Source organism: Metopolophium dirhodum, chromosome 1, assembly GCF_019925205.1.
Source record: "Metopolophium dirhodum isolate CAU chromosome 1, ASM1992520v1, whole genome shotgun sequence".
Classification (NCBI taxonomy): Eukaryota; Metazoa; Arthropoda; class Insecta; order Hemiptera; family Aphididae; genus Metopolophium; species Metopolophium dirhodum.
The window spans coordinates 49,515,894-49,530,502 of NC_083560.1; the positions used below are offsets into that span (position 1 = coordinate 49,515,894).

The 14,609-nt window shown below is 34.6% G+C and overlaps 2 protein-coding genes across 2 annotated transcripts in view; one reads left to right on the forward strand and one right to left on the reverse strand.

Annotated features, from left to right (window-relative positions):
- Positions 1 to 14,609, reverse strand: part of LOC132934174 (limbic system-associated membrane protein-like) — a 569,464-nt gene that overhangs the window by 404,832 nt on the left and 150,023 nt on the right. The gene's annotated exons all lie outside the window — the stretch shown is intronic.
- LOC132933877 (mucin-2-like) lies at positions 6,831 to 9,344 on the forward strand. The gene is made up of 2 exons (XM_061000150.1): positions 6,831 to 7,143; positions 8,479 to 9,344. Exons 1-2 carry the CDS (start codon positions 6,831 to 6,833, stop codon positions 9,342 to 9,344), a joined length of 1,179 nt encoding a protein of 392 aa, XP_060856133.1.

Genomic DNA, 14,609 nt, shown 5'->3' on the forward strand with positions numbered 1-14,609 from the left:
CACAGGCCATATTTTTTAGGTGTCGCGTTAGTCGTTGAAATTAAATTGTCGGAATAGTAACATTTCTAGAGTTTGTACTTTGTACTCCCACTGCTGCCGACCATGTAAACACTACAATCTGTTATAATACGCCGGTCAAGGTTCGGTGTAAATTGATAAACATTTCATTTAATGTAAAATGTTGGACCAAATCATCTTCAAACTGATGTTTTTTTAGCGAATTTCTCCACTTCGAATTAATTGACCGTGATTATCTTAAGACTTTCTAGAACGTACGTCCTCCCCCCCCCCCCCCCTAGACCCATGCGACTTTCCACAATTTTTTTTTTGCCAATATTTAATACGTCATTAGTTTGAAATTGTTTGACCTGATTCAGACTCGGAAGAAAAACAACATCAGATGATGCTCCATAGCGTATTTTCATACTATTGACAACACTTGACAATGTTATTCAAACTCGTTTAAAACTCTGCAGTTAGCACTCGTCTATTCATAAATATAGATTAGGTAAGGAAGTTTAAATATGGATTAACTTTTTTTTCATTCAATGAACTCCAGCAACACATAATTTAAAAAATTATATTTGACTTGGTACAAACATGGGCAGATTCTCACAAAAAGTTGTATGAAGATTAAAAATTCGACCAATACGCTGATATATTTTAGTATTAAGGTTTTATCTATTTTCAGAATAATAAACCCACGTGACCTGAATTTATTATAAACTTTCATTGTTCTATTAAATAAAAACTGTAATTGTAATACTAAAATGCATATAGAGGGAGTATTGAATTATTATAATATCAACCAAAATTTGGTTAATTTTTTTTAACAATCTACTTGAGATTGTATACACTTTGAGTGTGTTACAAAAAATTATTTCAAAACATAAATTTTTACTGAATCAGTTTCTTGACGACGTTTTAGACGACGGAGGTAAAGCAAATTATTCGTAGAACATATTTTATCGATTATTGAACATAAAACTAATTACTCCAAAGCGTACATTTTAATAGCATAAAATGTGTCAATCGAACGACCAAACCGCAAATTTTGATGCGTGTAATGTATTTAGTTTAATAAGCGAACGGAATATCGACGTAAATTGTAACCATCAATGCGCATATTAATATAAAATCCTATAATAATAATAACATTATGTTTTAATGTGAAGTACCTACAATTTTGTTTGTACGCGTACACGAATAATAATTCATAGTCGAGCTGTAACTAAATCTTTTACAATGTCTACGCTTTGTGAAATAATATCACGATAGGTCGTCTCCAATACCACACGTGAATGTGTTTCGATAACAAAATTATATTACGATTATACGGCGTGATGGATAGGCTATTTCGGTGCACCACGGTCGGGGTGTCCGTTTTCCGGTATCTATTAATGAATCCGTAATATTATTTTAATATGGGCCACCGCCGCCAACCATTACGTTAACTTTCACGCGTCTAACATGAAATAAATTATCAAACTATATTATACAGCTTACCTACGTACGTACAACAAGCGTGTAAATTACACGTCATAACAGTTAAAAAAAATTATTTATATTTCATTTAGTCTTTTATTTGCCGCAGACGAAGAAGCCGACCTAAACTGGCCGTATACAAATCAAATTTTAATATCCTAGAATTTCGAGCAATACACGTGGCGCGCAGGGTATAAAATTGTGCTACGGAATCTGATGATGATGTTAATAAGTGTAAAACCGTAATTTATTGTAATTTAATGGTATATTATAATATTATATACCAGATTATATCATCATGCGCAGTGATCAGCATTCTGTTTTAGTTCAACAGAGCGATTAAATAATCATAGCAAACAATGGGATATCGTAGAAAATTAAAATTATATTATAAACATTAATAAAAAATAATGGGTTCTGACATAAATATTATATAATCATAATACATTTTGTTTAAAAAATAATGTAATTCCCGAGGCCTGCAGTGTGCCTGGCTCACGATAAAAGTATCACTCTGTATATTATTATTACAATATCAGTTCGGCACGAAATCTGATCGATTTTATGGCACAATATTATAAAATTACAAACACGCTCGGCACCGTTATTAATATTTTCACCAAAAACACACACGCCAAATCATCTGTGTTTCTCTCATACTATATCGAGTACTCTGCACCTAGCGTACACTATATATAGTATTATAAGAACGAATTTCGTGCCAGCGCAGATACACGATATAAGCACATCCACCGGAGATGAAAGCGTCTCGGCGGGGTGGAAGGGGGTTACCGAATTTGTTTTTATATTTTTTATTTTAATATTATATTGTGTATATATTTTTAGCGACACGGCGTAAAAACGCAAACACGCCTACGCGCCCGGATAACGTGTTTGTTTAACGTAATAGGTAAACGCGTGCTACACATGTAGAGGTATACACGACAATATCGTCTATGCTCATGTACGTACGAACGTTCACGACGTTCGCATATTATATTAAATATGTGTATGATGGTATGTATAATATTATATGACGGTGCGCGTGTACACGAATATATGAAAAACGTACCGCGGAGGCAACGCTTACGCCCAAGCCCGCAAATATAAATCGTCGACACGTGTATTCGCTATAGTTTTTTCTTACCGATTTTTTTGTTACTTTTTCCACCATCGTCGGCCACTGTTCCCACCGTTTCTCTTTTTGAATATCATTATACTACACGCCGTTTGCCTCACGCGACGACGTGAACCACGTCCCCTCCTCCCACCGATCGCTCCGGCGGATCGGCGAGGATACATCGGACAAATCCCGAACGCGGTCGCTGCTCTCCGTCGAGTCCCAAAAATCGAGTACGTACACCGCACGAAGATGATGATAATAATAATATATCCGAGATACCGTGTAGTGAGCGCGGGCACGTTTCGGCGAATGAGAAGATGAAGAAGAAAACACTATCGTTGATGACGAGGAAAAAACAAACCAGAACGAGACCGCGAAAATCCTCGGGAAAGTATTTTGCGTGGGACGTGTCCACATAATGTCACGATGAAAATAATAATAAATACAATAATTATTATTATATTATTTAACATTAACATACTAGCGACGAGGCGAGCGAACGAATTTAAATGCTAATCGCGTTTTCACTCTCACCCACACAGGCACAAGTGTACCTATACATAATATTTATGCGTATGCCAATGTGTTGCGCCTCTGCAAGTTTTGTAATTAACCGGGCAGACATCATGGCACGAACTGTAACTCTACGCATATCACCGCGACGCCTGTACTCCCAGGTTACCGAACGATTGAGAACCTTATACGCTTTTTTCGCTGAACGATTGAGAACACTTAAAATTAACAAAGAACTCATAACTGACCCGAAAAAAAATACGATTGAGAACCAATTTACGTGCATAGTAATATTATAAACATATAAAAATATGAATAATATATATTATGTGAAAATATGTAATGACTATCTAATGACTAATGAGTTACATATTATAATATATCAGTTATTCAGTTATAGCGGGATGGCGTAACCAACATACTCAAAATATTTTAATAATTTACTAGAATTTTTATTTTCCACATACCTACGACATATTGTATTTATTATGAAATTATTTTGTCTTTTTGTTTTATTAATCTATTCTACCATAATTATTTTCAATATCGTTTCTGGATGAGTTTCAATTAGAATTTTAGTAACCGTCATCGTCATCCTCTTGTGTCTAGTATCTTAGGTACTAATAATATCATGTGAATCCGATAAAAGTCCGATGAACATCAACATTTGTTATCGTGCTCAAATTATTATTTAATAATTTTTCGATTTAGCACATTAAAAAAATAAAATAAAAATCGAGCGTTCTCAATATTGTTTTACTTAAAACGCCGGCCGTAACCGTATTTTATCGCACTCCCGGACTACGGAGACGACGATAATGATAACTTGTGACGGGTATAGGCAATCTTATAATGACAATATTTATAACGAACACGTATTTGTGACTTCGCGATGACGATGACAACAAAGACGGCCTCGTTTCGAGATTTGAGCTGGCCAATTATTTTTTCGCATCACAAGATGATACACGCGCATGCGTGTACTGCAAAGTTTCGTAATAAGACAATATAAATAATGTGTATACGTCGAGAATCTCCTGTCTGTGAACCTCCGGCATCGAATATGTGTGGGGAAAGGGGGTAGAAAGTGGATAAAAACAAAAAATATGTTCCCCGTATTTTCTTTATCGTACTAACGCTTGCCACCCGCAGCGTGGAACATACACAAGACGATCGGAGACATTGGAATTTAATAATCTGAATTATTTTCGCCATCCCCGACTAACCTGTGCATTTATCCGGTATATTATTTTCAAAGGTAAAATTATAAAACAGATTAAAATATGTGAACATAACAATTATTACCCCAGGGTGAAAATATTCCCTTTCCCGAAAGATGTAAAATTACGTGATGAACTCTTTCCATATATAAAATTCCTTTCAGCTACCTACTTTATCTTAGTTAAATATGATCCGTCAAATATCTCCTTCGCCGTCTGCCTAAATACCTCTTACTCGACATGTCATTTAATAAAAATACTATTGTCCCTCAGCTACTAAACAAGTTGCATTACTCTTTTTCTCTATATTCAGTGTTCATAATATCTATAAAGAAAACATTTTAAACATCCCTAGATACTATATTTAAGATAATAAATGCATTCCCGAAATCGTGTTACCGCTGTTCAAATGTTACAAGATCACTTACCTTGATTAACTTATGAGCTAATCTATTAAAATATTAAAATCAAGATAAAAAAAACCATTACGAAATCCGTTGGAAATAACTACGATATCCCCAACCATCATATAAGTAATCAAGTGCTACCAACTGAAAATTTAGTAAAATATCTTGGACTAACCCTAGACAACAAAGGGCCAACATTTCAAACTGAAGTTAAAAATAGCAAACTCTTGATTGAACCTACTAAATCACTATTTTTTTATCAAAATTATCTCTATTATATTATGAACGTATAACATGTATTTCAACAATACGACCGGTTTTTACTAGCATGGATGATACAAAAAACCTTCAATTTCAAAGTCTTTATACAACAACTTACTTAATAATATCCACCTACCTATATTTCTAAAAAATAAAGGAAGAAGAACAACTCTATATAGTCATCCAAGTTATCATAGCAACACGTTTATAAAACAGTTAACCTAATTCTCACCTCTTGGAGTAGATTGCAGAATAACTAAAATAAATTGGCCAACAGATTTACTCAAATATTAAATAATAATTCCCTTGTGCTAGTGTATTTCTGAGTGGCTTTTTACTAACCAAAGTAAACATGATATTTCTTAATAATTCAACATACGTTATCGCAATGACTGATTTTACATATGTAAAGACTGTAAACAAATATAATAAACAATATTTCTGAGAAAAAAAATTATCTTCCGTAGGTACCTAAGAAAAAAAAATTATTATATTATGTTGAGTAGGTAACAGTAACTGGGGGAGAACATATCGCATGTTATTATATCGTTATTAAAACCAAGAAATCTATTCTAAACTAAGTTCTGTGATGTGCCATTATATAATTATTATTTTATTTTTTTATGCCCATACATACACAGTGGGTGAAAAGTAGGTACAAGAAGAGTGTTCTAAACGTTATTTTCCAGTGAAACCTTTTTTATGCGGTATCAGCAACAATAGCTGTATGCTGGCAGCTGATATAGAGAATATAATATTTAGTTTTAGTTTTTTTTCTTACTACCGAGTCGAAAAACTCATTAACTGACAGCAGTATCAGTAACTAGTTACAGCAACGGTGGCCACTGGAAAATAAAAAACATATAATCAGTAATCACTTATCGCGTGTATAGGTACCCTACTCCTCTTGGTACTGGAAAATGTAGTTTTGAGATCAGTCGCTTCATTTGAAAGTGGGTCGACCATTGAACTCAATTCCTTAAAATCTTATTCTACGTTCAAAGATATTGTCAGGTTCAAAATAATATGTGATTGCAGAGAATACGAAATTAAATTTACGAACGTATTTATCGAGAAATAAACGTTTTGACGTATGTTAATTTCTACAGAGATGGAGGTAATGATGCAACGATTGGGATCGTCACTAGCAGCTGATAATAATGGGAAAACGCATAATTTTACTTTAATGGTACGGTTTCTCAAAGTTATATGTATCAATATGAATCAACAATCCCACGTTAGATTTTGACAGAAAGAAACAAACGGGAGGGAAACAAACAATACTGTTACTTAGTATTTCTAACTAGTAATAATTCAGTACTTTTCAGTTTTTCTAAGGACAGCAATACGCTGAACAAAATTTCATAATACGTCCTTGCATGACATACATAATTGTTTTCGATTAATGCGTGGCTGGTGCAAAAGTTAGTTTTTCCGGTTGAAGCGCAGTCTAGTTTTTCCAGTACCTATAATGCACGCTACAAAACCAAACCGAACCTAACCACTAATGCTATGCGTTGTTTTTTGATGATGATAATATTAAGCTTGTGTTTTTATGTGTGTGTGGCAAGCCGGTAATTAAATAAATAAATTGAATGTTCACGGTTGCGGTCATCGACGATGATCAGCTGGTGTGTGCTTGGTATCCAGGCAGCGAAACTTGATGAATCTCCGAGGTTTTTTTTTCTCGGTCAGCCAAACAACAACACCGCTACTACGTTATTTTCGTCATACATGTTGTTATTATTATTATGATTATTATTATTTCGCGTGGCGCGATAACGTCGTCACACCACAGCAAGTCGTCTGTTTCGGACAGTCATGAACCGGAAACGTTTTTACCGGAACCGCTATCGTAGTCACCCTTTCCCGACGCTGTTGACCACCGCCACCGCTACAATCGTCGCCGCTGTTATCGCGTTGGTGGTACTATCACCGACGGTTTACAGCAGAGTTTACCCGCCGCCGCACAAGTTGTCGTCTTGCGCGACCGTCGTGCCTCGACAAACTGCTGAGGTATCACGGCAATTCCGGTCGACGAAGGCACACATCATCACAGCCACAGACAGTGAATATAGCCGATTCGCGACCACGATGCACCATCGACGACGGCACCAAGTCGCCAGACTAATAGGTTCTTACCCGTCACAATTATGTACTTACTTTAGATTATAGAGGTATATCAGTGGTTCCCAAACTTTTTACAGTACGACCCATTTTGGAAAATATTTAAATTTTAGAGACCCAAAATATACTTATGGCTTTTTTTGTTTTATTTTCGATCGCTATTTTTTCTGTAACTTTAAGTCTTACAGCATTGCGGTGACACGGCACTGGTACACGTATTACAATCGTTGTGGATAATGATCAATAATGAAACTAAATTTGAATATCAAAATAAAATAATATAGCTACACAGAAAAAACCAGAAAATACTGTATTATATTTATTTTAATTTATAATAGTATTTATACATAACATATAAATGTTCTCTTTTATAGATATACAATATACATTTATATATAATATATTATACTATAGTAATCTAATTTTAAATATTTTTCATTAGAAAAATTACATTTTAAATATTTCAAATCTTGACGGGACCCATCAAAAATATGATCTTGTACCACAGTTTAAGAGCATCTGACTTATATTATAAGTTATAAAATATTATAACACGACATTCATAACTGCTAAGGTTCAGCCGTTGGTACAACTAAGTTTTTCTTTAAATTACTGTGCAATGCTTTATCGACCCAACTGTTCACCATTCCATTGTGTGATAATATATTACTGGATACGAGATTATAATAATATGAGGCTATCATCATCGTTTCGTAGGTACTATACTTCGTTGATCATGTATATGTACAATGTAATATTATGATCATACAACGTTTTTCTGAAGGAGAAATATTATTTTTGATTTTATTTAAATACTTAACCGTTAAATTTTTTTATTTTCTCATTGTATTAAATTAATATCAAAAGGTTATGACACAGAAATCGAGTGTTATTTTAAAATACAACACTATGGAGGTTATTAATTATTTAAAATTAAAATTGGAAATTTATATTATTTAATAACAATCACTAGATACTATTCAATTATTAGAATCGTATAATATTTTATACCTACTTTAAGTATTAAACACTATATATTTATATAAGTAGTATTCTCGTTAAACATAATATGATGGACAGCTCGGAGAGAACATGAATTTTCTTAATTATTTCATAGTAGCAGTTTATTAATAGATAGTGTGATTAACGTGTAATGTAGTAATTTTTCTCAAATATACTCAGATAATGTTGCATATTTTTAGTCAAATTAATTTATAATTAAGGGTCTCTGCAGTAGGAACATCGATATATATTTGCACATAGGTAGTTTATAAGTACTACATATTTCCATGTGTTATGTAAGCCTATAAAACTAATACTATAATTTCACTCCTCGCCACAGGTGAAACTGTTACAGTGGGTCAGGCAGGAAATAATACGTCAAACCATACCCGCTGCTACAAGATCAAATTCACCACGGCTGTACCGACTACCAAACGTTGGTCACCGATACTGAAAACGTACCCCAATTTTCCGGCAATAAATTCCACGGTGACCAAAGTCACCACGGCTAAAATGACCAAGATAACCAAGATAACCAAAGCGTCATCGACAACTGAAGCTACTACCGAACCAACTGAAGAAATTCAAGAGACCGAAGAAACTACAACTACTGAACAAACCAGCTCAAGTGAAGAAATTACATGTACAGAAGAAACTGCATCTACAGGAGAAATTTCAAGTACTGAAGAAACGACCTGTTTAGAAGAAGAAACGACTCCAAAGATCGAAGAAACTACTCAAAAAAAAAACACGAAAAAGACAACTATTGAATCGACAAAAACCGAAAAACCTAGTAAGACGACTGTAATGTCTACGGAAAAAACGAGCAAAACTACCGGAAAATCGAGTAAGACGACTGTAAAATTGAGCAAGGCAACCAAAAAAAGTATCAAGACGACCGAAGCATACGATGAGGTAGTGACGTGCTCCGAAGACCCCTCATGTGACGAAGAGCCTTCGTGCCTCGACGACGAAGTGAAGACGCCAAAACCGACAAAGACGAAGCCTCCACCGGTTAAGAAATCGACGCCAGTAATAAAAACAAAAAATCGGTCAAAGATGAAACGAATCGATCGTAAGAGACAATCACCAACAACCATGAATCATCAGTCGTCGTCATCATCGTCATCATCGCCGTCGACGCCGTCGGCTACAATCGCATTAGACGATTCGTTTCAGTCCGACGATGGACTTAACTATGAATAGCGGTGATCGGACCTGATCGAGGGGAGTAAATCGCAGTCACCACCGACGGATCGAAATTGCGTACAAACTACGGCTTGACCGCGACGGTATCGATTCGGCGACCAATCGATTGATCAAGATCCTCGACACGTCAGCTGCACAGTCTTACAGTTATAGTTTTATTACCTAAATGTATATCGAATAATATTATAAGCCCGCATGAGGTCACTGTTGTTAATATCCCACCGATGTTCAAAAACATCGTACCAAATTAATTTTGTCCGATAATGGTTTTTTCTCTATGTTACAAATATCAAATGATCTTCAACTGTATTTTCTTAGTGCCAGAAAATCTGTTATGAGCGGTGTTTTTTTTTCAACTTTTTGAAACGTTATTTTCATGAAAAGATTTTTGAGATGTTTTAAATACAGTAGTTGAAGAATAAATGTTGAATATATTATAATAATTAATGATTACTGAATAAAATAAAAACAATAGAGACAAATTGCAATAGTATATTATAATATAGTCGTTAACGAATTTCGCTGCAATTTGAACTCTAAAGACTTGGGTACGTACACGACTACTACTTAAATACGATTAATCAACAGACCTGAAATGGTCTGTTTGTCGAAACTGTCTGGAAACAAACAGTTGAAGCTATTTCAGACGAATATAAATATGTTAACTCTAAAGCTAAAAATACGTCCAATCTTAAATCGATAAAATGGATTTATCATAATGTGACATTCGTATTTTATTTACGTTTTCTCGTTTTAAATGTTTTTTGTGCCAAATAACGAGCTGAGTCGATTTGAATAAAAAAATCTGTGTCATTGTGCATAATATTATGTCGCGTTACAAGACACTTTTTTTTGGTGTATACACTTCGTTAGAATCATATGATAATATGGATGCGATCTCCGCCGATTGCGAGACGCTTAAAATTTGAAATACCCTGCAGCGGCCGCTTGTATTCGTGTATATTATTGACAATTATTCGATCCGTGCGGTTTGGTATATTACAATATGCAGATTGCAGGTTCCTATAGCGGCAGGTATTTTATTATTTTTCGCCGTCAGTCTGTCGTTTTTCCTCGGTATCGTGATATCTTATATAATAAAATATATATCCTGCGCGGTCCAACCACCTCTGCCGTACCGACCTGTCCGTTACAATATACCGCACATTGCTATTATTATTATTATTATTGACACGCACAGAGTATAATATTTATATAATATATGTTTACGAAATATGTATAGGTACCACGCACACATACACACTCGCATCACACACACATTTTAGTATATTACAATATATTTTATATTATCGTAGGCTATTATAATAAATCCTCCGCCGGGGAATCGTCGCGGGATTTTTGTTCTTAAAATATGGGTCACACCCGGGCGTGGCGGCGCTAACGAGTTTAGGGAAATGAGCTCCTCCGGGTTTTCGCGCGCCGTACACGTTTAAATGAACAATATGTAAAATACATGTTAATGAACGCGCGTGCTTACACCCACACACACGCATATAATATACATGGCTGGTATAACACTCACGTGAAACTAAGGTTATAATATAAATATATATATATATATATATATAATATATATATATATATATATATATATATTATGTGTATGTGTGTTTATGCATACGTATATTATTATGCGACGACAGAGTGCCGTCTTTGCGTCGTCGGACTTCAGGTGTACCCACACACGTATATATGATATACATATATATATCATGTACATATACAATATATATTATACTTATATGTAAAGGTAACTAATCAAATACATTACGCGTGATCGAGACCATGTGTATATACGTTATAGGTACCGTATACGACATATAATTTGGTTAGTATGTGCGCACTAACCAACCTCTACTATGCATGTGTGTACGTATACCACATGTGTGTATATATAGCCACCGTCGATCCGCTTTGCGGTAAAGCTCATTTTGAATTCTACTCTGGATTACGTATATTATGAGCATAATAATAATAACGATAATAATAATACACATATCGATGTCCCCGACGATGAAGGTCGTCGTAACACCATCTTTACAATTTATTGTTCAGGACATCTGCTTAAAGTCTTCGTTCACCGATAAGCCTAATATAAGGACTTCGTGTTTTGTTTGGTATACAACCTCCAAGGAAAACTGAACAACGTCATCTAAAACGTCATCAGAGAAAAAACTCAAAATCCTTTTTTTATATGTAGTTATGTCCTTCATAGAATTTTCCGCTCCTTCCAAAAATAGAATCCCACCCAAGCATCCATAAAAATCATTGACAAAGTAATATTGTCATATTTTCCATTGTGAATATTTTCGGGGAAAAATGGGTACATACTTAGAATAGTTTCTATTAGTACGATTGGTAAATATTTGGACTGAAGAAAAACATTTAAATTGTTATAAACTTCTTTGGTCAACTGTAACCACTTGCTATAATTTTCAAAACAAATAGAAAAAAAAATACATACCTAGCAAAAAGACACAGTCGATCTATATATATCTGTATATTTTATGTGCAGATGTACATAATATAAAAAAAAACCAAACATTTTTTTCGAGCTTTTATTATTTTTTTATTATTATGTATACTTGCTACCTATATATTTAAAAATTGTAGTCACCAGCCAGCCGATAATAATTATTAGGTACATCCGATATCACCGATATCGGCTATGCTCTTTGTACGCATATTTTTTCATTCGGATTTGCAACATAATATATTTATATATAAACGAAAATGTCAATTCAGCGCTCACGATGGTTTTTTTTTATTTCATCGGTTTTTTGTACCAGACTTTATTTATTGCGACGCGGATAATAATAAAAAATAAAACCGCGCGTTTTTACGGCCGACAATAATTATTCAATTATTCAATCGGCCGCGATTTGACAAAATAAAAACAGCAACAGTATATTATTATATCTGTGTCATCCATACATGGTTATTTCTGTGCAAAGGGATTATTAGTGTTCGCGCGGGAAAATTGTTTATCGTCAAGCGCGTGATAATCATCGCGGCCTGCGGATAATTGGTGTCGGGACCAGCATATGATTTATGAGACAGTTACACCGTTGGCTTGTATATTTTTTGGCGAAAAAAAAGTTTATAAAATCTATCAAAAACAAAACTGTGTCGGCGCAGAGATTTAACGCGTATATACATCACGCGCTAAACAAAACATCGGACACGTTATAATAGACGGCACCCTGCTACAATAGTAAACAAGTTTCTAGGTATAAACTTCCCATCAATTTCCGTGCACTTATTTTTGCAACTAAAAAATCAATTGTACACGACGTCTTGTGTCAAATATTTAATATTTCAAAATGCTTAAAAGCTTTAGCTAGGACGGTAAGAACCGAGAAAACAGACAGCGATAATATTATATTATATTAGGTAGGTATCTATATATACTACAACGATGCGCGTTTTTTCCCGGAAAACCCTTTTTGAGGAAGTAAAAGTACTTCAAAAGTTTTATATTATAATATATAAATAGTTATTTGTGCTTTTATCTTTTTCGGAGGCGTGTGTATTATAAAATATTTTTAAAAGGTTTGAAGTCAATTCAACCGTGTATATTTTATACGAACATAACTTTAATAATTATTATTCCATTTAAATTTTAACTTGCACTGTATTTCGTCCAATATTATGCTGGAGTATCAAACCAATATAATAAGTGTAGTATGCCGATTGTCATTTTAATTACAACCAAACGAACAAGAATTACAATACATAGTCGTGGTACCTACCCATAGGCTATAATAGTGTTACAAAAGTTTTTAACTCAGACATACCTAATTTTTATCATTACTTTATTTTATGTTCAATTTTATAATTTCTAGGTATATTTATTTATTATTTTTTTTTTTACGAATAAGTTCTAACGTGAGTTAGGAAAAACTATCATCAAACGGAAACTATTACCCTTCGATGACCACCGATGACAGACTATCTTCGGGGAATCGACCAAAAGTCGGACCATAACACTCCCTGGGCACCCTGCGCGTGGTCAGCATACTGCAGCTGTTTGTCATCGCATTGTTGCCAGCTCATATACGCAAAGCGTGTGTATATAATTAACGAATAATGATAATCATAAAAATAACAATAATAATAATAGAAATCACGAGTAACTATTACCGTCGTTCGACGTCAAAGTACAATATTATTATTATTATTATTATTATTGATATGGATCGCTGCATACGGATCTTCGCCGGCAGGCTGTTTGCCTCGGTCTGACGATTGATTGATTGTGTACGAAATGACGTAGTGGTTTTTCGTATGATTTCGCGAGGCCATCGACGAAACGGTTTTCCAAAAATCGGCATGGGGCGAACGGAAAAATAGCCACGTATGCAAAAATAATAATTCTGTCGAAACGTTCGTCCACATTCAAATCCACCCTCCCCCCTCCACCACCGCAACAGTAATAATAATATATTAAATGAAAACACGAGCTCCGTCACGGCCTAGACCGATCGTATAATAATATATTATTATTATCATTTATAATAATATATAACAATAATGCACTGTCAGAAATGCATATAACACCGCAGTAATATATACAGGCCGGGCGATAGTGCAGTTTTCCCTCGTTTACCCTTATCGTTTGACCGTGAAAAAGCCGCGGGACACCCTGTATATACATATGACGTCGTCGGTCGTCGCAGCAGCGGCGGTGTCCGTCAAACACTATAATTTTTATGCGTATAGGGTGGAAAACGCAAAGTCATCCCCCGAAGTCTGGTTTTCACTCTACGCACGTACATATGATATCACCGCGTGCAATAACATCATATCCATATACCTTATATTATATTCTGTAACACTTTATGAGCTGCCCGAGAGTCATCCGCACGGGGTCCTCCATGACTCATGCACCGCAATGACTGTCAAATTTTCAACCCTCTCCCAAGTCGCCGCAGACGTCGAATATTATACGCACGTGTAAATATTATAAAATTACGTTTTACGATTATTAATGACCGCGGGAAAACAAGACAAAATAATTATCAGAAATTAACTGGAAATTAATTTCCAAAATCATACAGACCGAACAGATAATATAATTATATGATATTTCCGGAACATCTATCAGAGTCACTAATTCATTTTGCGGGCAGGTAATTTGTGGTTATTGAAACGGCACTTTAATATTATATTTTATAGCAACAAGCATATTAAAAAAGTTATCAACCACAATTATTAGTGTTCCAAGAACTATACTTCCAT